At 43.6% G+C, this 25,476-nt stretch overlaps 1 protein-coding gene across 4 annotated transcripts in view; it reads right to left on the reverse strand.

The window, feature by feature from the left end:
- Positions 1 to 15,016: 15,016 nt before the first annotated feature.
- The window catches only part of ELMO1 (engulfment and cell motility 1), a 523,658-nt gene continuing 513,198 nt past the window's right edge, over positions 15,017 to 25,476 (reverse strand). For all 4 annotated transcript variants that reach the window (XM_028104852.2, XM_028104849.2, XM_028104850.2 and 1 more), the window contains 2 exons: positions 21,793 to 21,870; positions 15,017 to 16,426 (listed from right to left, as the gene is read on the reverse strand). In XM_028104852.2, the coding sequence (XP_027960653.1) occupies positions 16,226 to 16,426; positions 21,793 to 21,870 (279 nt within the window). In that variant the 3' untranslated portion in view covers positions 15,017 to 16,225. The remainder of the gene's footprint in view (positions 16,427 to 21,792; positions 21,871 to 25,476) is intronic.

Here is a 25,476-nt window from a genome sequence, read left to right on the forward strand (position 1 = left end):
CTGGAGTGGGCTTCAGTGTTCCGACCCCATGACCTAAATTCATCCACCCCTCTTCCGGCAGATGTGTTCCTCCCACACCACCCTGCCCTCCCCAAGTTCATTCTGCTATTTAATGCATACACCATTGCCCTAATCAATGAAGCAAGCAAATTCAGACTCACTCTGGACTGCTCCCTTGTGTCTACTCCCACATCCAACGGGCCATCAGGCGCTGCCTCTTCTACCTCCAAATCCGTCTTCTGGCTTTGTCACCTCTGCACTTGTCAAGCCCTCACTGTTTTATTTTCTTAAGATTTTTAACGAATCTATTTATTTTAGAGAGAGTGTGAGGGTGGGGAGGGGCAGAGGGTGAGGGAGAGGAAGAGGAAAAGAATCTCAAGCAGACTCTGCCCTGAGCACGGAGCCCAACTTGGGGCTCGATCTCATGACCCTGAGATCAAGACCTGAGCTGAAACCAGGAGTCGGTGGTTTAACCGACTGAGCCACCCAGGCGCCCCGTGAAGCCCTCACTGTAAATGAGAGAAGTCTGAAGAGATAAGCAAGGGCCCGGACACAAAGGGCTTTAAGTTCCTTGTTTTGCTGCCAGGAACTTGAGAAGACAATAGTTTACAGGGATGTGTATTATCTCTAAGGCAGAGGATAGGAAGGAGCTGGGAAAATCGAGAGTCAGGGAAAGGATGATTAGCCCTGGACTCAGGTTGATAGGCGGAATCCAGAATTGATTCCATAGCATGGGTGTGCTCGGTGCTACCCCACCTGATGCACTTGCATGGACGTGAGGTCATCTTAAGCATCAGAAGTAGAATGTCAGCTTCTCTGTTGGTTGAAGAGGGTCTGGAGAGACAGTCTTCAGAGTTCCTGTCTTGCTTAACATATGTTTTATTCAAAGAAAGACCAGAAGACCTAAGAGACAGTGGAAGGCTCTGGGGACAAGAGACTTTTTAAGGATCTGATCAATCCACCTCTGCGTTTATCCATCCACAACGGAGCAGATGGCTGCACAAGTCCCCTCTGACTGTTAACTAATACAGGATGATCCAAGGCGAGGGACTTTGGGACATGGCCCAGAGCCTTTTGCCTCACGAATCTGATTAGGCACACACTCTCCCGTTGCTATCGCATTCAGGCCAACACTTAGGCACCAAGGCATTTCTGGGCTCTGGAGAGAAGCATGGGCAGGCACTTTCCTCGCATGGAGGCACTTTGAGCTTAACATGCTGTGAACTGGCTACGTCCGGAGGGGGCTACCGGGGTGGGAGAGGGGGATGCAGCTGCAGAGACTTCTGGAAACAAACTCTGACATTGGCATCCCCAGGCAAATCGCTGCCACTTGTTTGAAAAACAGCTTCATGTAGATGTCGTGCTGACGGTAATCAGATTTAAAATGAGCCTTAACGTGCCTTCATCAAGGGAGGCTTAATTGCAGGGCCCAATCAGTAGACAAAATACTACAACCACAATTTTGCTGACAAAATAAATCTAAACAAACCAGACGATTTTGAAGGGGTAATATCTTCCCTGAGGGATCACTCAGTGTTTTGGTGTTGCTAAAGGCTGCCCCTGGTCAGACCCATCTCCTTACGCTCAAGGTCTTCTGATTTAAAATGTATAAATTCAGAATTTATAAGGTTTCCATAGTCCAAACTGTAGGAACTCTTACTTTTTGGCTGGGTACAGCTTTGCAGGGCAGGGAACCCGCTGTTTAGCAGCTCTGTGGTCCCTGGCAAGTTACTTATCCCCTCTGGACCTCTTGCAAAATGAGGGAAATAAGGTGTACCTTGAAGGACTATTGAGAGGTTTAAAAGAAATAAGACATATGAATCAGTTTTATTTCCTTTATTCTTCCCAAACCCAAATGGCCATGGGTGCTTTCAACCCTGATGTCACCAGGGACATTGCTGCTGACATTTTTTCATGATTTGCAAATAGGATCATTCTGTTTGATGTCAGCAGGCAGTTGGAGTATCTCCCTGTCCCTATCCCTACATCTAGTTTGGTGGTTTACAGTTGGGGGGCCCCCAGTTGTAAAAGAGACATTTGTCCCCAAGGGACATTTTGTAAGATCTGGAGACATCTTTGGTTGTTACAATGCACTGAGGTGTGGTGGGGTAGGTACTATTGGAATCTAGGGCATAGGGTCCAGGGAGGCCGTGAAACATTCTACAAAGCACAGGATGGCCCCCCCACAACAAAGGATTATATGACCTTATATGTCATTAGTGCCAAGGTGGAGAACCTGACCCTAGAGGATGGTATATACTCTTACCCCTGAGCTCCTGGAAGGGAAGGAGTGTGTCTGACACAGCTTCCTTTCTCATGAAGAAGGTTTGAAAGAGCGTTAGGGAAAATACTCAAATGGAATTGCTCTAATTATTGAGTATAAGGGTGGGAGATCACAATTCAGTCTGACTTGGCTTGTATTTCTTTCCTCTTTGGTCTTCAAGTTGCGCTCTGTTAACATTTCTCTAATATCTCGATTCAGCTCATTTCCTTTGACTTTTCCCCATTTGATTTATGGGGATTGACTTGTTTGTTATCCTCATTTGTTAGTACCAGACACGGAGAGATATCCTGGTGTATGACGTTGAGGGTGCTCAGATTGGCCAGGGGACTTTTCCAGAAGTCGTGGAGGAGTGGCCACATGAAACAGATGCCAAATACTAGAAAAGGATGAAGAGAATCTCTGGATGAGACCCCAAGGAAACTTGGCTAAACTGAGGGCAGAGTGATAGGAACAGACGCATTTTCCCTGGCTGCTTCCACTCAGGTGGTGATCCAAATACAAATAAATACATCACATATTCTCAATAATACACTCTATCTATCTATCTATCTATCTATCTATCTATCTATCTATCTACCTATTTATCAGCTGTTTATCTATCTGTTAATATAGATAAAAATGCCCGGAAGGGGAATATATTTAAATATTAATGATGGTTATCTTGATTAGATCATTTCTCCCTGTGTACATGCATCTGAAGTTTCCAAATTTTCCAAAAGTAGTTTACAAATTGAAAAACAGTAGATATTATTTTTAAAAGAATTGAAAGAGCCATTTCAACACGTCTGCCCGAACCTTATATTCTGAGGATTTCTCCTCCGTAAATTGCAAGTTAGATGTTGGCAAGCTGCTGCTAAGAGATAAATTGCTCTCCCACCGCCCCAGCTAGGAGTCATGTCTGGGTAACAGCTGCTTCGATAATGACTTTATTTGGTGATAGATGAATTCATGGTTGCTTTACAGATGCTAAAATGACTTTGGGCCAAACAAAATTGCACGTATGACTCTTTACTGCTCCTCATTTTGCTCATAGTAGGTGCAGAAAAGAGCTCCACGATGGGGCAGAAGGAATGACAGGACACAGCGTCCCTCTTCGCTGAGGCAGGGGCGGCCCTGGGCACTGTGTGCACCTGCCCAATGTGCCGGCACGGGACTGCGGCCCCACGGCAGGCTCGGCTGGGGCCCGGAGCACCACTCCCATTCTGGTTCTTACTCCCTCTTCTGTTTTGCATTCTGCGGTGACAGCTTATTGCTCTTTTCCAAATGTAAATAGGAAAATGCAAAATCCAGTCTTGAGAAGGAATGGTCTCCTTTCTCAAAGAGCCACTAGTCTGTAAGGGGGGAAGTGCTGGAAAGCGGATTATAGGAAAAGCTATGGATGTTCTTTGTCACAAGGGAATAACCAATGGCACCCACTGATAGGGGAAGGGTCATTTGTGTGTGTGTGTGTGTGTGTGTGTGTGTGTGTGTGTGTGTATTTGAAGCACCTCTTCACAAATTTCTGGGCATATATTGTGGAATGTGATCTTCATAAAAAGCTATCCTAGTGACTTTCAAGGATCATGATGACCCCAAAGAAAATGGGGAGGTAGCTAAAGAAGTTATCTAGGAGCAAATATAAAAGAGAGAGATGAGCCAAAAGGAGAAAAGTTGATGGAATCCAGGATAAATAAATCAAGGTTTGTGGGGGAATTTTGAAGATAGTGAGGAAGTTCTATTACCACTAATGACCAGGATAAGGCATTAGAGACACCTGGTGAAAGATCTAGAACTGATGCACCTGTGGAGACTTGCTCAGATGTGAGGCTGAACAGGTGAGGCATGGTTTGAGGGACCAGGGACTGCAGGATCCCAGGCAGGCTAGGGGACAGCACACAGCTCATGGGGCTTCTAGAAAAGCCTAGTGTTTTGGAGGTAGGGGATTCTATTAGCAAAATCCAATGGCCTGAGAGAACTGAAAGTTAAACTTAGAATAAAAAAAAATAGCATGAGTATCAGGGGATGAAGGTCCACCATAACTATCCTTTGGACTGAGTAGAGCCCATGGAATCAGAGAAAACCTGACTCAGCTCCAGATTCACCTCCTTCCTTACTGTGTGACCTTAGAGAGTGACCTAAATTCTCAGAGCTTTGGACATCTCATCTGGGAAATAAGTAACACTACCAGCCTCCTGGAGAGGGAGATGATATAATGAATGGAAAGCCTTTAGCACAATGCCTGCCATTGGGTGGTCAGTAAATGGCAGCCAGAACCACACGGGCACCACATTTCTCTTGTCCAATAAAGGCAAGGTACAGAGATTACCCCATCATTCCTGGCACCTCTTGGAATACCCCTTAGCTCCTTACCTTGCTTCCATTGCCTGCCCATTCTGTTTGACTCCTGCATGTTGACTCAGTTTCCACTTTTAGCTCTATTCCTGCAAGTTGGACCACTGATCCTGGGTCTGGTCCATGCGTTCGGCATCCGCCACTGCCATACAGGAAAGTGGGCGTAAGATTTGATTAGCGAAAATGAGGTTTAATAGTAATTCATGAGGAAAAGTGTGAAAGTTATAGTTAACTATGAGATCCATGTGGTCAGCAGCTAGCCTGGGAGTAGAAGTGGAGTGTGACCTGATTCTCAAACTCAAAGGGACCCAGTGTAGACGAGTTTGACTGTGGGTATCTGAAATGTCTGCTATGGGTATTTATTATGTACTATTTTTGAGTATTTACTATATTCTAGATACTTTCTTATAAAATTTATAAATATGAATTAATATACTCCTTCAACAGTTGTTATAAAAGGATTTTATAGAGAAAGTTTTCCAAACCAGGAAATCACTTACCTTAAGTCACACAATCAGCATGCACTAGAACTGGAATTGGTACACAGGATTTCAAAGCTTATATTTTCTTTTTTTTTTTTTTAAGATTTATTTATTTATTTATTTGAGAGAGAGAGAGAATGAGAGATAGAGAGCATGAGAGGGAAGAGGGTCAGAGGGAGAAGCAGACTCCCCGCCGAGCAGGGAGCCCGATGCGGGACTCGATCCCGGGACTCCAGGATCATGACCTGAGCCGAAGGCAGTCGCTCAACCAACTGAGCCACCCAGGCGCCCAAGCTTGTATTTTCTTAACAACTTTACAACCATGACATTGCATAAGAATTGGGCTTTTCCTCAACACACATGTACATTCTCTCTCTCTCTCTCTCAAACACACATACAATTAGCTAGAAAAGCACTCAGTAGTTATTATTTTTTGGCATCTATTTTGTGCATTTATTTTTAAAAAGTATATTTCATATCATCAGATTTTGCTAAATCTCTTAGGATCTTTGGTCAGTATTACAGGTTCTAAAAATCAAATGAGGGTGCCTGGGTGGCCCAGTTGGTTAAGCGTCTGCCTTTGGCTCAGATCATGATACCAGGGTCCTGGGATCGATCGAGCCCTGCATCGAGCCCCACATCGGGCTCCCTGCTCAGTGGAGAGCCTGCTTCTCTCTCTCCTCCCCATTTGTTCTCTCTCACTATCTCTGTCTCTCTCTCAAATAAACAAATACAATCTTCTAAAAAATCAAGTGAAATGAAAATAAAACAAAGTAAAATAAGCTGTGTTCTTAAGTTTTAATCATGAAAAACTATTCTGTGAGTTAAGTAAGGTCTTTTGTTTGCTGGGCTGTCAAACCAATTTAGAAAACTGATGGGTTTCAAGTGACACATTTTAAGTGGAACACCATCACACTAGAGTTATTTATCAACGGTGAGCCATCATCCATGTGTCTTACTCCTTTCTGGCTGTTATAACAAAATACCACATACCAGGAAGTTTGTAACAACAGAAACTTATTTCTGGCAGTTCTGGAAACTGGAAGTTCAAGAACAGGGTGCCAGCCTGGTCGAGTTCTGGGGAAAGCACTTTTCTGGGTTGCAGACTGCCAGGTTCTCACTGTATTCTCGCGGGAGGGAAAGGGGTGAGCTTGCTCCCCGGGGCCTCTGTCAGAAGGACACCAATCCCCTCATGACCTAATCACAGCCAGAGGCCCTACCTCCAAATACCATCACCTTGGGCATTATGTTTTCAACAGATGAATTTTAGGGTACACAGACATTCAATCCACAGCACTATGTCACAAAGGAAGGGTCAAAAGAAATAGGAAAAGACTGGAAAGGACTATAATAGCTGCTTTCGAATATTTAAAGGTCGTCATGAAGATGGATTGAATGTATGCATACGGCCTGAAGCGGTGCACACAGGACTGGTAGGTGAAAGTCAGTAAAGGTAATGAAGGTCCTTTCATTCTTAAATGTGCAGTAGTCTCCCCTCATCCGTGGTTTCGCTTTCTGGGGTTCAGTTACCCCCACTCCACTGCGGTCCGGAAGCAGATGGCCCTCTTTCTGATGTACTGTCAGAAGGTCCGTGGTGGCCTCATGTGTCAGTCACCCCCCTGCCAGCAGAGAGGCACTTTGTCATCTCACATCATAACAAGAAGGGTGAGTATGGTACATAAGAGATCTTGAGAGAGGGAGAGAGGCCACATTCACATAATTTTCACTATACTGTATTGTCATAATTTTTCTATTTCAGTATTCGTTATTGCTGTTCATCTTACTGTGCCTCATTGATGAATTAAACTTTATCATAGATATGTCTGTATAGGAAAAAAAACACAGTGTATATAGGGTTGAGTACTATCTGCAGTTTCAGGCCTCCACTGGGGGTCTTGGAATGTACCCCCCTCAGATAAAGGAGAAGTGCTGTGTTCAGATTTTCTGCACGAGGAGGGGGCATTTTGGTGACTGGTTGGGTTCTAGGCACTCTAGTTTCCGGGCACAGGCTTGCTTGAGGATGGGCGTCCTCCACTTGGATGGGAGGAAGGATTAATGACTATTAATGTGATGTGACCCATTAAATCTCATCCTCCAAAAAGGCAGGTATCCTCATTGTTGTTGACAGCTTTTGTAGGAATCTGGAACAGGCAGACTGGAGGGGGGCGACCGGAGTGCCACTGCCCCATAGATTACAGGAGGGGCTGGTCAGCAGAGGGCTGAGATGAGCCCAGAGAAGGTAGAGCTGGTGTCGGAGACAAGGGCAGCTACGTGAGGGTCGAGAGCAGGCAACAGACAAAGGCGTGGAGCACTGGAGGAGGCAGTAGAAAGCAGGAAATGACAATGTATGGCAACAGGGCGACATGGGGATAGGAGGGGATAAAATTAGTTCATGTCATTAATCTACTGGCATTGGGTTTCAAAAAGCAAAATTAAGTTGTTCTTATTTCAAAGGCAGGGTGTACGTACGACAAAAATCTGAAACACAGACTTGGCAAGAAACAAACAAGTAAATAAATTCTCAGAATTCCATCCAAATAGAGAAAACCTTCAAAAACACCTTGGGATATATTCTTTTAAATCCTTTTCTGTGCATATTTAATACACACATTTACATTTAAAAATAAAATACACATACTCCTACTATTCTATAACCTATTTTTTTTCAGGTAACAATTTATTAACATCTTTCCTTTTAAGAAAACATTTCATACAATTTTGAGAGCCAGTCATGAGTCATGGTGGAAATGGATTTCCCATAAGTTATTTAATCCTGAGGTTTTAAAGTTTTATTTTTAAACACTGGAATCTCTTCTTAAAACAAAATCATACACAGGAGCTTAGTGCGTAAAACAGATAAAACAAAACAAACGGAGCAGCTCTGCTTGATGAGAAGTACAAGGTCAGAGTCAGTCATATCTTGAAAACTTTAGATATATATTTCCAAATTTTTCTCCAGAAAGATTGTGAGAGCTTGTTTCATTATCCTTTTACCATCCATCATTGAATGTATAAAAATTTCTTAGACAAAATTCTGTCTTAAGGTACTAACAACATGCCTTTTAAAATTATTTGTGACCGGGGCACCTGGGTGGCTCATTCTTTAAGCGTCTGCCTTCGGCTCAGGTCATGATCCCATGATCAAGCCCCACATCGGGCTCCCTGCTCAGCAGGAAGCCTGCTTCTCCCTCCCCCACTCCCCCTGCTTGTGTTCCCTCTCTCGCTGTGTCTCTCTCTGTCAAATAGATAAATAAAATCTTTAAAAAAATTATTTGTGACCATGAACACTTTCTTTGCTCATTGTACATTCATGATTTTTTAAGGATTTACTTACCCTTCTTGTTAACCCACATTTCTTTTGGATTATTCTGCGTTAGGTTATTCTGTTTTTCTTACTGACCCATTTACACAGTAAGAGAAATAACCTGTAATCATGTAGCCATTTGCCAATGTGGTAAGCCAAATAGGCATCTCATTTTGATGTGCATTTCTTCAGTTTGTGTGGTGGTGAATATTTTTTCATTTCCTGTTTGATTTCCTTTTCACAGTTTTCAATTGGAACACTCATATTTTGGGTGCTCCTCCTTTTATTTATTATTGAACTGACTTAATTTTATTACATTTTTTCTTCTCTTGATAGACAAGTCACACATCTTTGTTTCTAGTATTTTCAGTAGTTACTCCCCAATTTCTAAAATGCAGAATTGATTTAAAGTCTAAAGATCGTATTTCTAAAATATTGAAGGTTAAAAGATTAAAACATTTCAAGTTACATTATGCCCTTTCATTGTAGGTTATATTCTTACCCTGCATTTTAATTCCACTTTGTTTTAATACACCTTAAATGAGTTATTAGTACTGTTGTTTTGTACACAGCCCTTTGTTGTTAGATTTGCTCCCAATACTCTCCATTTTCTTCCCACACTTAGAGATCATTTGTGTGTGACAAACTCCCTCGAACCCTGTTGGAGAATGACATTATTTTTTTTCACTCTTGATTGCCATTTTAACTGGAATAGAATTCTAGTTTATAATCTTCCACTTATTCACTACAGATGGCTTCCAAGTGTTGTTTTACTTTTGATTATAAGCCCAACTTTTTCGTGCTTTTTCTGTGGAAATCCCTCGTAAATTGGCTCATAGGGGGTCACACCCAGAATAGCTTTTCATTTCCTTCGGCCAGGAGTCCAGCTCTGTCCAGCCCAGGACCATGTTTTATGTTAGTCTTTCAAGTGGGCATTCTAGAACATTCTAGAACATAGTATAGATGTGAACCCTGAAACCATATGAGTCACAGGCTGAAGGTCTCAAGATTTCAGGTTATCGTCCTGTACCAATGGATAGATTCTTTTCCCCTTCTAACCTGCAACCGATGCCTCTCAGGCCCCTGGCTTTGACGGGAAGAGCCCAGTTCCACTTCTCATCTGGCTTGCACACAATGCCTGGTATCCATCCCCACCTGGGCATGAGAACCCGCACCCTTGTCAAGGCGCCAACACCCTTAGCCACAGCTTAGTGCTTCCGACTGAGTTCTCTCTTCATTGTGGGCACCTGTGGGTTTCACTGTCTTTACTACAAGCTCAGGTAAAATCATTTAAAATAATTTTTATTGTACTTAAATGTTTTGTTGCATTTAAAGTAATTTTTGGGAGAAGATGTTTTCTGTATCGTCATGGAGCCAGAACTCCTTTATATTTACTTTCTATCTTACGGTATAAGGATTTTCTTTGCAGATGACTACACAATTGATTCTGAACAGATTCCAAAGATCTTTGAATAGCGTACCTTTATTGTAGATTATATCTATTGAAATATCGATTGAATCCAGTTAATCGTGTTAGTTAAAGCCTAATGCCATTATTTAAGGTCTCTACATAAAGTATGGCATTCATCAATTCTCTCGTATTTATGTTTTTCAGGACCATTTTATTTGGTGTTAGACATTCTTGTCAGTGAGGTCAACATGGTAAATTGTACTGATGTCAAAGAGAATTAGAAAATAACTTTCCTCTTCCACAGCCTTCTATCTTCTATTTTACTTGTCTGACATTTCTCTCCTCCTTCCCTGCCACCTCCCTCCCTGGGTGCACCACCGTGACTCAGTATTTGCTGGTATATCTTACGCATCTCTGTATTTGCAATGACTCCCTATCTTTTTTGTAACCAGCATTGGTCCAGATATTGCTTTCACAGGCAGTGTGAGGAAGATTTGGTCTTATCTCTACTTTTGTATTTATATATTAGGCTTCAAAAAATATACTCTTTCGCCCCGTTTTCCCCCCGTCTTTTCAAGGATGGTAAGTTTCACCTCTTTGACAGCACCTGTGCATAATCTCTGCTGGACGTGATAGGATCCCAGTCGTTTGACGGACTGGCACATTCAGCCTTCCTACAAGTGGAGTGTTTGACACAGGTTCAGCCCGATCTGCCTGCCTCCAGACCCCCTCTTCTCCAAACTGTCTTTTGTGCTGCGGCCAGGGAGCAAGTGGAGATATTAAAATGCAACTCTGGTCATGCCGGTCACCTGTGTGTGTGTCAGTGGCCCTAGGTGACGGAAAGAATACACTTCCAGCTGCCATTCATGGCTCTCACTCTGTCCCAAGCTTGTCTCCTCCTGTTCTCTCTCCCATGCTTGTCTCTGTCCCAGCCGTAACATGTTTCCTCTTTCTAAGGCCTCATGCTCTTACCTCTTCCTGGAATGCCCTTTACCGATTATTCTAGAAAGTACTGCAGCAGTCCAGTTCAGTGCCTGGCACTGTGTTAAAGGTAGTGCACGAGCGTGGTGAGAACCATCGGCCCGGTTCCTCCCCTCATGGAGCTATGGGCTCCTGAGGAAGACAGGGAAAGACTCAGTAACAACAGGGCAAGTAGAGGTGGCTGTGGGAGCACAGAGGAGTCTCCAGCCTTGACTTTGAGATCCAGGGACCACTTTCCAGGGGAAGTGATGACCAGAGTGAGACCCAAAGGACAAGCAGGGAGCGAGCTTGGCCTTCTTTCCCTTATCACCTGGTGGCTTCCCATTCCCCTTCCAAGTTTGTCCAGGCAGCAGAGATCACCTCCTGCTCTGAGTGCTAGCTCAGTAGGTTGTACATTATGGTCTTCTTAGCCATGGATTGCATTTATTTGCCTCTCTGTCCTGTCTTAGACTATGAGCCTCTTGAAGAGTCCACTTATTTTTTATATCCTTGTGTGATATGCTTGGTGCATAGCAAACGCCTGGTTATATTTCAGTGGAATTTGGTTCCCAGACCCTGCTCTCCTGTGCAACACCTTTTCTGGTCCTGGCCTCGCTCCATGCTTTCCCAACCTCCTTCTCTGGCCAAGCCTTCTTCAGTTGTTCTACTCCCAGAATCCTCTTCTGATTCTTCTATCACTCGGTCCCTACACCCTCATCAGCACTCAGATGGCCTCTGGCTCCTGTGTGCTTTCATATTTTCAGGGGCTACCAGGACAACCCCTTTCATTCTGCAAAACAGAATGACAGACAAATAGCACCTGCTAAGAGGTGTCTATTGAAGGTGATAAGTGCTCTGAATAGCATATCTCCTCCAAAATCAGGTGCCTGGGACAGGTGGTTTTCTTATGGTGGAATAAAATTTTTACTAAGAAAATGAGAGCTATACATCCCAGTTGGCTCCTTATTTACACTGGCTTCCAGGAGGAAATTTGGATTTAAGTTCAAGTTGGCAACTCCCTTTACATATGTTTCTGGTAGAATTATTTCCTTCCTTCACCTGGATGTGTTCTAATTATTCCTCTGAATTAAAAAAGCCCACTTAACTTGAAGTGTTCATTAAATGTCAGAAAACATGTAATTACATTAGAAGAAAAATTTACTGTATAACTATATTTTCATATGGGATTATACTGTTCCTCCTTTTCCCTCAAATTTAAATTATGGTTCTATTGCAAGTTATCAAAATCCGTATTTCAAGAAGTATGTTAACATCTTCAGTTTTTCCTTTGTTCCTCTCCTTTGCTTATTTTTCTTTCTCATAAAGGAGGCTGCATTGGTTGAAACATGCCATTTAGTTTGAGCTGTACTAGAGATGGTTCACTCAAACCAAAAGAAAGGAAGGGGTGGGAGGAAAGAGGAGGCCATGGTTGGGGAAGGGAGGGGACTTACTTCCTGATCACTGATGGTTCTAGCCACCTCATCCACAGTATTCTCAAGTAGTGAGATTTCAATTGTATTAATGAGGTAAGAAGCTCACAGTGGTTAAATGACTTGCCCAAGATTTTATTTCTTTGTTTGGAGAAGTCCAACAAATTCAGTTTATGATCTCATTTCATTGTCATTTCCTAAAATCTCCTGTTCCTCCTCTCTTCCTGATTTTGGTGAAAAACAGCTCTGTTATCTGCTTACTCCTTCCAGAAACTCTGGAGCCATGTGCATTCTCAAACTGTCACTTGAGAGGCTGCTAATCCTGCCTCTTTAATACCTTTGCTCTTCTTCTCTTTCCCGTTGCTTGTACCAGAGTGTGGGCTCCGTGGTTCTGGCTTGGGACCATTTCCATCACCTAATATCTTCGCTTTCAACTTCTCCCATTCCGGTCTTTCCCTCACGTGGGTGTTTTGTCGTTGTGATATTTCCAAGTAGCAAATCTCACAATATCCCTCGTCTGAGTGCATTCTCTTGCCCTCAAGTGAAAGTCCCTTGCCCGCTATGTCAGGATTTTCAGCATCTGTGCCTCGCCTCCTCTGCAGTACTCTCTCCCGTATGCATCCTTCAGACCAGCCACACCGACTGACTCACAGGTCTATGAAGAGTCAGTCACGGGTCTTCATGCGTCCACGCCTTCTGCACTTTGCTCTGCCTGCAGTGTTCATCTCTTGCATAGTGAACATCTGCTGTCTTTTGAGACCCAACTCAAAGTTCTATTCCTTTCTTGTTTTCCTTTATCCCATTATCAAACGTGTTGAGCGCGACCTCTTTCTAGTTCTCTACCTTGTACATATTTATATACTGTTTACCACACTGTGCTGCAATTATTTGGTTTTATGTTTCACTAACTTATTTGATTATAACTTTCCTGATTTCATAGATTTTGTTCTTCCTTTTGCAAAATTTAGATTTACATATTTTTTTCTTGTTGCATTCCTAGTGTTCAGTGGTGAGCACATTTTTGATCATGGTGTGGGCATTTTATTTCCTTCAAGTTAAAGGTTTATGTTAATTGCAAAATATTGCATAACTACAACAAAATAGAGGAAAGGCGTGTATGTCATTGGAACACCTGCTGAGTTCATTGTAAGAGCAGGTGGCAGGACATGCCTTATTTGAGAACTGGAAGATGGTTTAGGATGGATGTGCAAATAGACTCAAGAAACATTCAACCTGGCACTTTTTCCTTTGTAATGACTGGTAGGTTTTCTTACCCTTATAAGTAGTTGAGTTTGAGGGGGCCAATTAATTACCCTTCCCCCTACAGGTTCTGAATAAAAAACCAGACAGGAATTAAAATATCAGCAGATTCAAATGCAATGCTCAGTTTTGTTTCAGGTAAAGCTGAACTGGAGAACGCAGCATAGATCTGGTGACAAAATCAACTTCCTACGTCACTGTTCCCCTGGCTCTCCGGATTGGTCCCGGCTGGGAAACCAGAGGCAGCAGGAGCTGAGCTGAAGTGTAAGGCCCGCTATCTGGGAAGCCTTGGCAGCTGAGACACACGAGATGAGCTGTCCAAATCTGGACAACAAGCCAGCACCACACTGCTGCAAAATGAAGGAATGATGTCACACTCTCCAGATCTCATCTGTCCACAGAGGGAGGGTCCAGGGAGAGGGAGGAGAAGGCTGTCTTCATCGTCTGGAAAGGGTTAGTTTCTGTTGAATGCACCAAAGCACGAGTGCCAAAAGAGAGAGTGGCTGGTTCTTTCCAGTGAGTGTTATAGGACAGATCAGTCTCTTAAACCCAGAGTCCCAGGACCTCAGATACCTTGACCCAAAGAATTTCTCTTTCAAGAACAGATCTGGAACTCTGAGGTAAAGAACAGTATGATTCTGTCTACTCTCTTTTACCCAACATCTGTCATTTTATCATGATGATGGCTAGATCAATAAGCGCTCCTGACGAGAACATATGGGTTAATGTCCTTAAAGCTTAATGATAAAGGACACATTGACTCGACAGTCAGGTGTGAGTGCTCTGATGGGAAGCATAATCGCCTGTGAATTACTATGGATTATAAAGGATTTTTTCCCCCTGCAATTTATGGAGGGCTCTGGACCATGTCATCTCAACTCAAGTCAATCTGTAATTGCACATCTTGATGATGGTCCAGAGCAGTGACCTGAAGGCATCGAACACTTCTGCGGCGAGTCCAGAGTAGTTTGTGCCACGTTTGCATGCCTGGACCTTTCTGACTTCCCTTGCAGCCCTCGGAGTTTATGATCCAGATACGCCTCCAGTGGAACTGACCTCAGAAAAATCCTTTGCTGGGCTCTGACCCGTATCTTATTAATTCGTAGTTAGATTTATTTTGTTTTTGACTGAATTTATTTCTGCTCCACGGGCCTGCATTCTTTTCCATGGCTAAATGTGCTCTCTCAAAGTATAATGTGTTTAATTTGGTCAGTTCTGTACACCATATAATGGCAAGGGAGAAGAAAAGGGGAACATCTGAGTCAGGAGGCAACAGTGCAAAATAAATGGTCATATTTTCACATAGTGGGTCTGATTTTCTCCGTGAGTTGAGATGGTCTTCTTAGAAGTAACATGCTTTACTGATGCTCAGAGTCTCTGGTGACCTAGCAATGGTTGAGTCCCCTAAGCCAGGGCTTTTGAAAAGCTACTGTGCATGCCAATCACCTGATTCTGCAGGGCTGGGGTGGGGCCAAAGACGTTTCTGACAAGCTCACCAGTGATGCTAAGGACCGAGCAACGAGCACCTAAGTCACCAAATCAAAACACCAGCTCTCCAACTCATCACAATTCATTTTATTCCACAGCATGTATAAGGGAATGTTATTCTCAGGAAGATGTTTAGGATTAAAATAATTAAAAAAAAACCCTTGAAAGTACACACATTTATGTATCTCTTCTTTTCATTAAATATATATCTGTTTGGCAAAAAAATGTTAGACTCTTTTGTACAAAAACAAAGCAAAAACAAAACAAAACAAAAAAAACAACCAACCCCAAACCCTTGCAAATTGTCAATACTTGTAATAATTACAATGATGTAAACTTGGATGTCTGACAGCTTGACCATCCTGTGGGGCCTGTGTTATAGCAGAACCCCCAGGAGAAGGTAACACCAAACCTGTCGAGAGGGGCCGCCTGCAACAGAGGCGTTTCGGTTTAGTATATTAGAGATTGGGATGACGACTGATTTCACCATTTGTGCTTTCAGCTAAGGGGCTGGAAGGGTGTGAGGCGTGAAGAAGGCAGGTGTGGGCTGGGGCAGAGAGAGGACACCCAAGACTAGCTGGCGAGGAAAGAAGGTTGGGCATGGTCACAGTGCAGACGTGAAATGGCATTGGACCTGGGACTGGGTCCGGAGACCCGGTGCAGTCCATGGCTAGAACGAGGTTTCTGCTGCTGCCCTTGGAACCAGAGAGGACCAGCACAAGGCAAAGGCCTGCACGGAGGACGGAAGAGACCTGAAAGCAGATTTCGAGTCACAGGGAACTGGTGGTGTGAGCGGACTCTGGAGAGAAGGGGAATGAGGAGGCGGTGTTTGGTCTTCTCCAGCAGCTAGGCTGTTTCTTCCAGACACAAGCACTGGGGCAGTCCCTTCGGTCTGACGGGCAGGTTTTGGGGCAGTCTGGTGCTGCCAGCTTGCACCCTCCAGGAAGGGAGGACGGGCCTGCTGGGGAGGGGGGTGAGGATGGAAGGGCCCTTTGGCTCTCTTATTGGTGGTGGGTTTTGCTCTGCTCCCACCAGTAGACTGCAGCAGTGGGAAGTGACCTAAAGCAATGGAACCTAGAAACAGAATCAGGGCAGTGAGCAAGACGTCAAGTAGGGGTAGAAGAATGCTGGGGCTAGAGGCGAGGCCAAAGACAGTGTTGACCCACAGCTTCTCTGCACCGCGAGAGGGTTCTGAGGCGTGGGTGTGTTTTCATTCTTCTCTCCCGTTAGCTAGATTTTCCAGTTTTGGAGGGGGCGCTTCTGGGCCCGGCCACTTCAGTTACAGTCATAGACGAAGTCATAGTTGCTGGGCTCCTTGGGGATGGGCGGAGGCGCATCAGGGATCTGAATGTTTTCCAGGTCGAGAAGGCGGAGCTTGATTTCCATGCTGAGCAGGGTGTCCAAGTCATTCCGGGTCAGCTCACTCATCATGTCTTTCCCCAGCAGTGCATTCAGCCCATCCGTCCAGATACAGTACTGGTGGAAAAGGAGGTGAGAAGGGTAACTACTGATGACAATGACAAGAGTAGTGACAGTGGTTAACAATGACCACGCAATGTGTGCTAAGTGCTCTGCCTACATCACCATTTAATAAAGTTGACGCTGCTGTTAATCATCTCTGTTTTGCAGATGAGAGAACTGAGGTGCTGAAAGGCCGAGGAACTTGGTAGCGTGTGGAGTGGGTGGGACTGGAACTCAGGCAATCTAACTCTAGTGCACCTGCACTCTTCTGTGCAAATAATGCCTTCTTATGTAACAGCAGGAGGATCTGAGTTCTGCATGACCTTGCAACGTCATACCTTCAACATCCTACCAGCGAGTCTGCTTTTAAGCTATTGGTGGTATATATCCCAACAGGCTCAGACTCAGCATTAGGTCGAGGCTGCTTCTTTCCTGACTCCAAGCACGGTTCCTAGTCTAGTGGCTAATCTCTGCCTCTCCTCTCTGATTCCTCACACTCACAACGTTAGCCCACTCCTACCAGGGAGCCAATGATAGTCCCACCTTGGCATTTCTCAGCAAAGGGCTAGGAAATAACGTTCTGCTGCCCAGTGTCTGCTGGACAAAATGGCTACAACTGTTGGCTGATCTTCATGGGAGGTGGGCTGGCTGCCTGTCTCTTCTTGAGTCTCTAGTTTCCAGGTTTTTTTCTCCTTCAGGTCTAGGAAGCCTGGTTCCTGGGGACAGAGCCGATCTTGGAAAGCCTTCCAGAGCAGCCAACTAAGAATTTGGTTCTTCCTTTCTCAGTAAAACTGACTGTGCCTTTTGTCTCTCCAGTAGACTGTGAACTCCTGGAAGAAAGAAACTCTACCTTGTTTATCTGAGGACCTGACTGGCTCTTGTCACCCTCCCTCCCAGAGGCTGTAGCCCTGGGACTTGGCATTAGAGCTGAGATACCTGGTGGCTGAACTAGCGTCTGACGTCAGCATCTGAGAAAACTGTCTGCATTCTGGAAGCTGTGCTCGGCTCGCCTTTTGGTATATCCTAGGCCTCCGTAGGACCTCTGTGATAGCAATTGCTCTGTTCTTACTGTCAGACTAGTCTTCCTTCTCGAATGGGCTCTAGATTCCCCCCTCTTCTGCCCTTACTGGGTCAAGTTACAATTCCAGACCCTATACTTAGCCTGTCCTTTGCACTGTGCTTACCTGGAATATAACAGCAGATCTCAACATGAAATGTACTATAGGACAGCAAGCACTTTACAAATCGTAAGCCACAGTGATCTGGAAATCTTACCCTGATCCACATCTCAGTGGCACCCCTTTTTAAGCTGAGGAGATGCACCATGGGTGTATTATGAGGGTCTATGTCTGGGTAGTGCAGCCCTGAAGTGTAGAACTTTGCCTTGGCTGTGTGATCTCTGCCAAAGTGTTTGACCCATCTAAACACCAGCTGAGTGCTAAGAGACATCTGGAAGTATTCATGTCCTCACGAATCCCTCAGACAGATTCTGAACTCATTGAAACATTCGTTTCCACATAAATAACCTTCATAAAAATAGATACAAAGGTCCTACCCTGGAGATCCTGATCTTGTAGATCTGGGGTGATAAATTTTACTTAGAAAAGCTTCCAGGTAATTCTGATATACTTCCAGGTATGGGGGCCACTGAATTCCATGGACTCTGAGGCCCCTTCCAGCTCTAACGCTGTTGACTGTAAATCCCTAAGCACTGCGCTTACTGCTTTTTTTACAACCATCCCGGTCCTGGCCAGCTTCCTAGTACAGATTAATTTGACCCACAGGAACACTTCTGTGGTGCCTTTCTTTTGAGAAGCAGCAGGTACAGAAAATTTTATTAAAGAGGGCACCGACCATAAATAAAAACTCGGTTCGACTGAATCTGAGTGGAAAGTATCAAAATGAACTTACAATGTATTTTATCTTTAAAGAAATAATGTAACTCCTAGCTCTGCCCATAAAAAGTCCTAAAAATAATGACCAACGGAATGCCCAGATTCTGGTTGCTAAATACCATTTTCTACCAAAAGGGACCACGGCTCCACAGAGAAAAGGCAGGAAACATGCAAGATGAGCCAGGCATGTTTTGTCATAGCAGAATGACTGAAGGTTGTCAGAGACATCTGGGGTCATGTCAATAGGACTCAGAAACCAACCAGAAGCTGTTCCTACTTTCTCTAGATAGGATAATATGGACACTGATAATGACAATCACTGCAACCCATTAAAACACAAATATGTTTAAATCCATTACTTCATAATGATACTCCAACACCAAAACCACCTCGTTGTTCTCATTTGGAAGATGAGCATTATTTGGAAGCCTGACAAGAAGAGTCAAGTATTTATCCTGCCTGTTACATATAAACTGTATAACCTCAAATATGAGGCCAGTTTCCCACTAATAAGTGAGGAAGGAATGATTGAATTGAGATACCAACCTTTCCAATGTCTAACAGGTCCAAGGATCCAGGCAAAAATCATCAATGGCTGCTAACATCCCCCAGAGAGACAACCAGATACCACGGAAGAATACAACACCACTGTTGCTTAAAGTTGAGCCTCAATTTGATGAATCCTCTAACTGCCACATAATAGGAAATACGGGAGACAGATAACCATGTGAAATAACAGCACATGTTATGGTAGGCAGAAGAATACCCTCCTTTTAAGGGAGATCATGTCCTGGAGCCTGTGAGTATGTTAGGGTGCACGGCAAAGGGAATTAAAATTGCTCATCAGGGGACCTGCAAATAGGAAGGGGCCTCTGGGACTGTCCAGGTGGGGGTAATGTGATCACCAGGGTCCTTAAAAGTGGGAGGGGAACAGGGCAGGAGTGAGGGAGAGAAGGGAGAAAGAAGGGGAGTTCTGACTATGGAGGAGGAGCTCAGAACGAGGCGGTGTGGAGACCCAACCACCATGGTTGTGGGTGAATGGAGGCTGTGGCCAAGGGATGCCGGTGGCCTCCGGAAGTGCAAAGGGGGAGGAAACAGATCTTCCCCTAGAACCTCCAGAAAGGAATTCAGCCCTGCCAGTACTTTGATTTTAGCCCCAAAAAGACCTGCATAAGACTTCTGACCTCCGGAATTCATGTTGTTTTAAGCCACTAAATGTGTGGTAATTTGTGGAAGCAGCCACAGTAAACTAATACACATAATTATAATCAGCAAAATCTAGACTCTCAGCAAGGTTACCAAACAGATGACCTGGTTTTTTCAACGAATAAATTGCAAGGAAAAAAAAGCATAAGCAGATGCTCCCAAGAGGGGGGGGGGAGAGAGAGAGAGAGAGAGAGAGAGAGAGAGAGAGAGAGAGAGAGAGAGAAAGGGAGGAACCTATAGATTCAAAGAAACTGAGGAAACATCTTGACCAATTGCTATGCATGGATCTTTTTTGGATTCTGATCTGAACAAAGTATAAAAGAAATAAAACACACAATGGAGACAAGTAGAGAAGTATGAAAACTGACTACAGATGGTAGTATCAAAATGTTAAAAAATCAGCTGTGATAATGGTATTGTAGTTGGTTTCAAAATGGATGTTATTATTTAGAGATGCACACAGGAAAATTTACAAATACACGATGTATCTGGATTTGCTTTGCTAGGAATCTGGGGGGGGCAACTGGGCATGGGCGTGGGTGTGGGTATAGACGGCGCCACCCTGGCCCTGAGGTGATTAACTGCTGACATTGGGGGATGGGCACAGGCAGGAAGCTGGGAGGTCAGGTCCTGCTTCCGGCCTCCCTAGCAACACAGTGCAGGGGTCAGGGAGACAGGCTTCCTGGAGCAAGGCTCCGTGGTTTCAATTCCAGCTCTGTTACTACTGGTTTGACCTTGGACAGGCTTCTTAACCTCTTTGTGACTCATTTCCCTCCTTTATCAAATGGGCACAATGGTTTGCTTCTCTCAGAGGTATAATGAAGATTGAGGTGAAGTACATAAGACACGGAATGGTGCCTGGCACAGAGAAATCCAGGCTAGTTGCAATTAACTATTATCTTTGCAAATGTTGAGGTATTCGATTTTGAGAGGCCTCTCTCCTTCATTTGATGAAGATATCTGTAATAGGACTTCCTATTTTATTGAGTGATTATGCAAATAAAATGAGGTAATACATATGAAAGAGATCTGAAGAAATTAAGTGTTCACCAGTGTATGGCATTTTTCTCCTCACCATATCAATAAAAGGTGGCAGTTGCAAATAAAAATTTGGCAGTTCGAGAACATTTGTCCTTATCTGGAATTAATGCACCCTGGGAAAATACAGCCTTGCATAGATTTAAATAACAACCACAGTTCTACTTTCTAAAGTGGTTTTCCATACAGCTGTATACTTCTTAAATACGATGGCCTGCCTGTGTATAACCACAATTTTATTTAAAAAGAGAAGCAGTAGGCCTCAGTATCTATTTTCAGAAAGATGAAGACAAAGTCATACCCTTTTGCAAACTAAATGTCAAGTTACACAGAATTACACTTAAGCACCATTCTAAATGCAGGATTTGCATCTAATCTTTCCTCTCTCTTTGGGATGTACAATTTTATTCAAAAGCTTTAAACCAGTGAAAGGCAGATACTGAATAACTTCTAAATGAGCAGAGTCTCCTAGGGGAAACGGGAAACAAAAGTCAGATTCTATTAAAATGTTCCCTTCCTTTCTAAAAGCTGTTTATGCAACCACACGTAAAACAAAAATTTGAATGGTATCATCTAAAAATAACAGTTTCGAGCATAATGTTGGGCTCTCATTTACAAGAGAATGAGTTACATCAACCATAGCTGCTATTTCACCTTATAAATACATTTTCCTAGATATATGATAAATATTTTAAATATAGCTGACAGGCGTGCTTTAAGAAGAAAAACAAATTATACATATAACAAGATGTCAAAAAGGAATAAAATCACCTCAAAAATAAAATTCCAACAGCAGAGACAGCCCTAAATCTCTTAAAATAAGGAAACATGGTAGAAAACCTACCTCATCAAATGTTTTAAAGAATAGAGACAAGTTTATCTTGGGAAGACTGTGACTAAAAATTCAATACTCAATGAAAACCAAAGCTTCATCAGGGCTGATTCTTCCTCGGGGTTGACAATTATGCCCTTGCTGAGTACGAAGCATTTGTTCATTCTCTTTCATTACCATGAACTCTTGGTCAAGCTAGTAAGAGGCTGAATCTGTGATAACTGGTGGTTTTTAAGAAAGTTTCCATTCTATTCCAAATCAATGAGATGCTCCTTTGTTCATGATTTTTCTTAGGCAGGCTTTTTTTTTTTTTTTAAATGAACTTTCTTTCCAATATTTCTCTCTTGCTTGTTTTTCTAGGGAAAAAAAAGTGACATTCTCTCACAAATTAACCCCACTTAGACCCTTACCTCGTGCTTGTCAGGAGCTATGAAGTTCAGCTGGCAGTTTGAGTCATACAAGATGGAGAAAGCAAGTTCAAGCACCTCCTACAAGGGATCAGAGAAAACACCACAGTGAGGAAAAGGGGCACATTCGTTCTGCAGTTATAAATGGCTGCAGACTGAACATGGAGTGAGTGCAGACATGGGGGCAGCAGTGAGGCTGATGGGAGGAAGGGGTGTTTTTTTGTTTTTGTTTTTTGTTTTTATCAAGGTTCACAGCACATATCCTTCTGTTTGGGGGAGGTCTGCATGAACCAACTCATTTAATTCTCAAGACAGTCCTTGTAGCAAGTGTGATCATTCCTCTTTTAGGGGAAGGAGCTTGGAGAAGTTAAATCATTGTCCAAAGCCATATAACCCCAAAGCCACGATACTCTTCTTTCTTCAGCTCCTCCCTTCCAGGTCCAGGGAGACCTGAGAAATCGTAAAGTCTTCCCCAACCAGCAGATTAAGGGCTACTCTATCTTTGATCACCTCCAAACAGACAGATGTCCATAGAGGTATGAACTTCCTAAAACATGGAAGCTACATGGGAGCCAACGAGGCTTGTGGATGAACTCATTATCTTTAGGTCCTTTGATCTTTGAAGTACTGTAGAGCAAAGGCTACATAAAACTTAGGTGTTATCCAGAGGCTGCAGAGTATAAAGGAGAAGCAAGGGCCCAATGTTAGAATATGTGGGTTCATTCATTGGTGAGTGTCTACTGAGTGCAGGCTATGAGCCAGACCCAAAGGGCCAAGGACTAAGTGACACTGTCATTTCACTGTAGCTGTATGACCTTGGCTGAGACACTCAATGTCATGTCTAATATGTATGTTAAAATACACTTCTCAAATTATATATGCTGTACATTATTGGGTACAATGATTATTCTATTGGTTTGAGCAGTTAGTGGGATACAACCTTTAGAAGACAGTCATGGCACATCTCAACACCCTAAAAGCTCCTAGTCTGGAGGGAAAGGGCCACGTGTACCCATATTGGTGCTCTGCATTGTTACAACACACACATACTGCATAATTTCTTAGGAGGGCAGATCTTTCCACATCGTTCTCTGCTTAATATTTGTCAGAGGATTTGCCTTTGGCCAGTAACTCACAGCAAGAATGCCCCAGAAAGAAGATGGAAGGCAAACAGATGAGGTCAGTGCCTCCAGATTTCAGAATTTCAAATGGGTTAAAGAATTCTTGCCAAGTGAACTCTTGAAGGCCTAGCATTAGCTGGATGCCTCTCCTGACACAGTCAACCATCCGGCTATTTGGGCTCCCATGGGGTTCGTCTGTGTCTGACTTGCCTCCAGCTGTCCCCTCATTAAGAGGGAGCAGCTCTTGTTCTGAGCCTAGACCTACTGGTGTCTCAAACTCTTACAGCCTCCTCACCCTGCCAGAAATAGGAGCAAGTGAAGGAAAGAATGCCAAGTCAGGAATGGGAGCTATTCTGCAAACTACCTCTCTCCTCATTTTCATTACTTCTTCCTTGGGCCTCTATTCAGGGCCTGCCCAGTGGAGATCAATAATATTAAAAAAAGAGTTCACCAAAACAAACAAAAACATTTTTTCTATTAAGTTTAGCATCTCTCTTGGGTCTTTTAATTTGTCATGGGCCCTACTAGTGGCATCATAAATTGGTGTCATCTTTAAAAAAAAATCAAAAACAGGCAATCCATATCAAGAACCAGGGATCCCATTACTGGGATTATTCCTAAAAAAATCAAAAAGCAAGCAAATGCCATATACATTGTTACCTATAAGAATATAACATGAGAACTAAATAAACGTCTTCCCCAATTTGGGTAAACCATTAAAGAAATCGCAAATTAGCAGAGAAATATATTCAGCCAGCCATTGAGTATGATAGTTATGAAGATCTGATCTTAAGTGAAAAGCAGGAGAAATGAACATTATTTACATACTGATCACAATTATGAACAATGTCTACCTGTGGACAGAGACTGGAGGCAAATAATGTGAAATGAAAAAAATTATGTTAAGGGGCTGGGATCAGAGGTGATTATTATTTTTTTTTTTTAAAAATGTAAAACTTTTTTCAATAAAATGTTAAGTTCTGATCTCATAAATTCATAAAGATTGTTTTTAGATTAGGAACACTGATATAAATGATGATCTCATACTAATCTCAGTGTCATTCATTAGGAAAACTGACTCCTGCTTGAGAGATTGGGGAGAAAGGAGAGAATGACCAGTCAGTATATGGCTACCGCCCAATGTGACCTTCGGAGGTCACTAGGAAAAGGTGAAATTCACGAATGGATTTCTGGGCTGATGCTGGACAACTGGCGCTCTGCTGAGGTGGTCACGTGGCTCATCCCCTTGTTAACGACAGCTAGGGTGAACACCACCAGAGCCCAGACGCAGCCTCTTGACTAGGTGCTGAGGTCACCTGAGGCCAGAGTGTCGCTGTGGCTGTCCTTGTGACACTTTCTTTTCTGCAGAGGCACAGAGAAGGAAGAGAAAGGAGGGAGCCTACCAACTTTGGGTTTTGCCCTCCTAAGGCGCAAACCAGTGAGGACGTGAAGGAGCGGAGTCGTCATGACCTAGATTCCTGATAAACACAGGCAGGAAATGGGAAATTCGTGAGAATGTCAATCCCCACTTTCATTTCACCAAAGCTGCCTGGGAGGGGTGGGAGGAATTAATTCTCTGATCCACATGCCTGCATTAAAGGCTCCTATCGCCTGTAATGAGTTTTATTGACGTCCCTGGCTTGTTGTCATTGAGTCACTGGTGGAGGTCAGCTCTTCAAGGCTACAAAGCTGGGAGCGATGGCACCTCTCGGACTAACACTCCAGAAGCTGCCACCTGTCCAAACCGTCTGTGAGGGATAGAGGTGCCAGGAGGTGGTAGAGGAAGGGTCATGGATCTGGGGCAGTGTTCCCCTCAGGGGCTTCATCACACTCCACAGCATTCAGACATCTGATGGCTCTAGGGCTTTGCTATTCACGACGTAAGGTCCTTTATTCCGTCTGGATTTAATTCCGTGAAAAATTATGTTCAGGAGCTCCTTATTTTCATCCTCTATTCCATTAATTCACATCTCTCAGCATGTGGAGGAAAGCCCGGGATGGCAGAGTTCTGGGGATAGAGGAGGCAGGAGAATCTGAACATCCCACCGCTCAAGCATGCCCTGGGGCCTCTGACCCCATCCTCAACTCTTGGGCCTGCAAGCAGTGACAAGGCATGCTGGGTCAGGAGAGGCTCAGAGAAACTCTAGACATGGATGGCACTTTGTTTTGGGGACTGCCATTTTCCAGCAGCCAAATGTCAGACTGAATACAAGAGTAGAGTTTTATGCAACATATTTTCAGTATTCAGCGCTGGCTGCCATTCCTTATATTGTTTTGGGGTGACATGTCTCATTTGGCCCTTTTTCCCAGCATTCCCTTGAACTATGTTGGTTCTCCACCATCTATTCAGGTCGTCTTAAGGGCAAAGACACAGGATATAACTTGGCATGTGAGTGTGCTGAATATGGCCATAGGCATAGCAGTAGATTTCACAGCTAAAATACACTGTTGCTCATCTATAGATCTATGAGTTTGGGTTTCTATTTTAGAAGGCAAAAATTACTCATTCATGTAGTACATAATAATAGAGAATACTGCCTTCTTCAGGCAGCTATAACTTTCTGGC

The sequence above is a fragment of the Eumetopias jubatus genome, unplaced genomic scaffold, assembly GCF_037043125.1.
Source record: "Eumetopias jubatus isolate StellerSeaLion01/CBP00866 unplaced genomic scaffold, mEumJub1_p1.0 scaffold_14, whole genome shotgun sequence".
Lineage (NCBI taxonomy): Eukaryota > Metazoa > Chordata > Mammalia > Carnivora > Otariidae > Eumetopias > Eumetopias jubatus.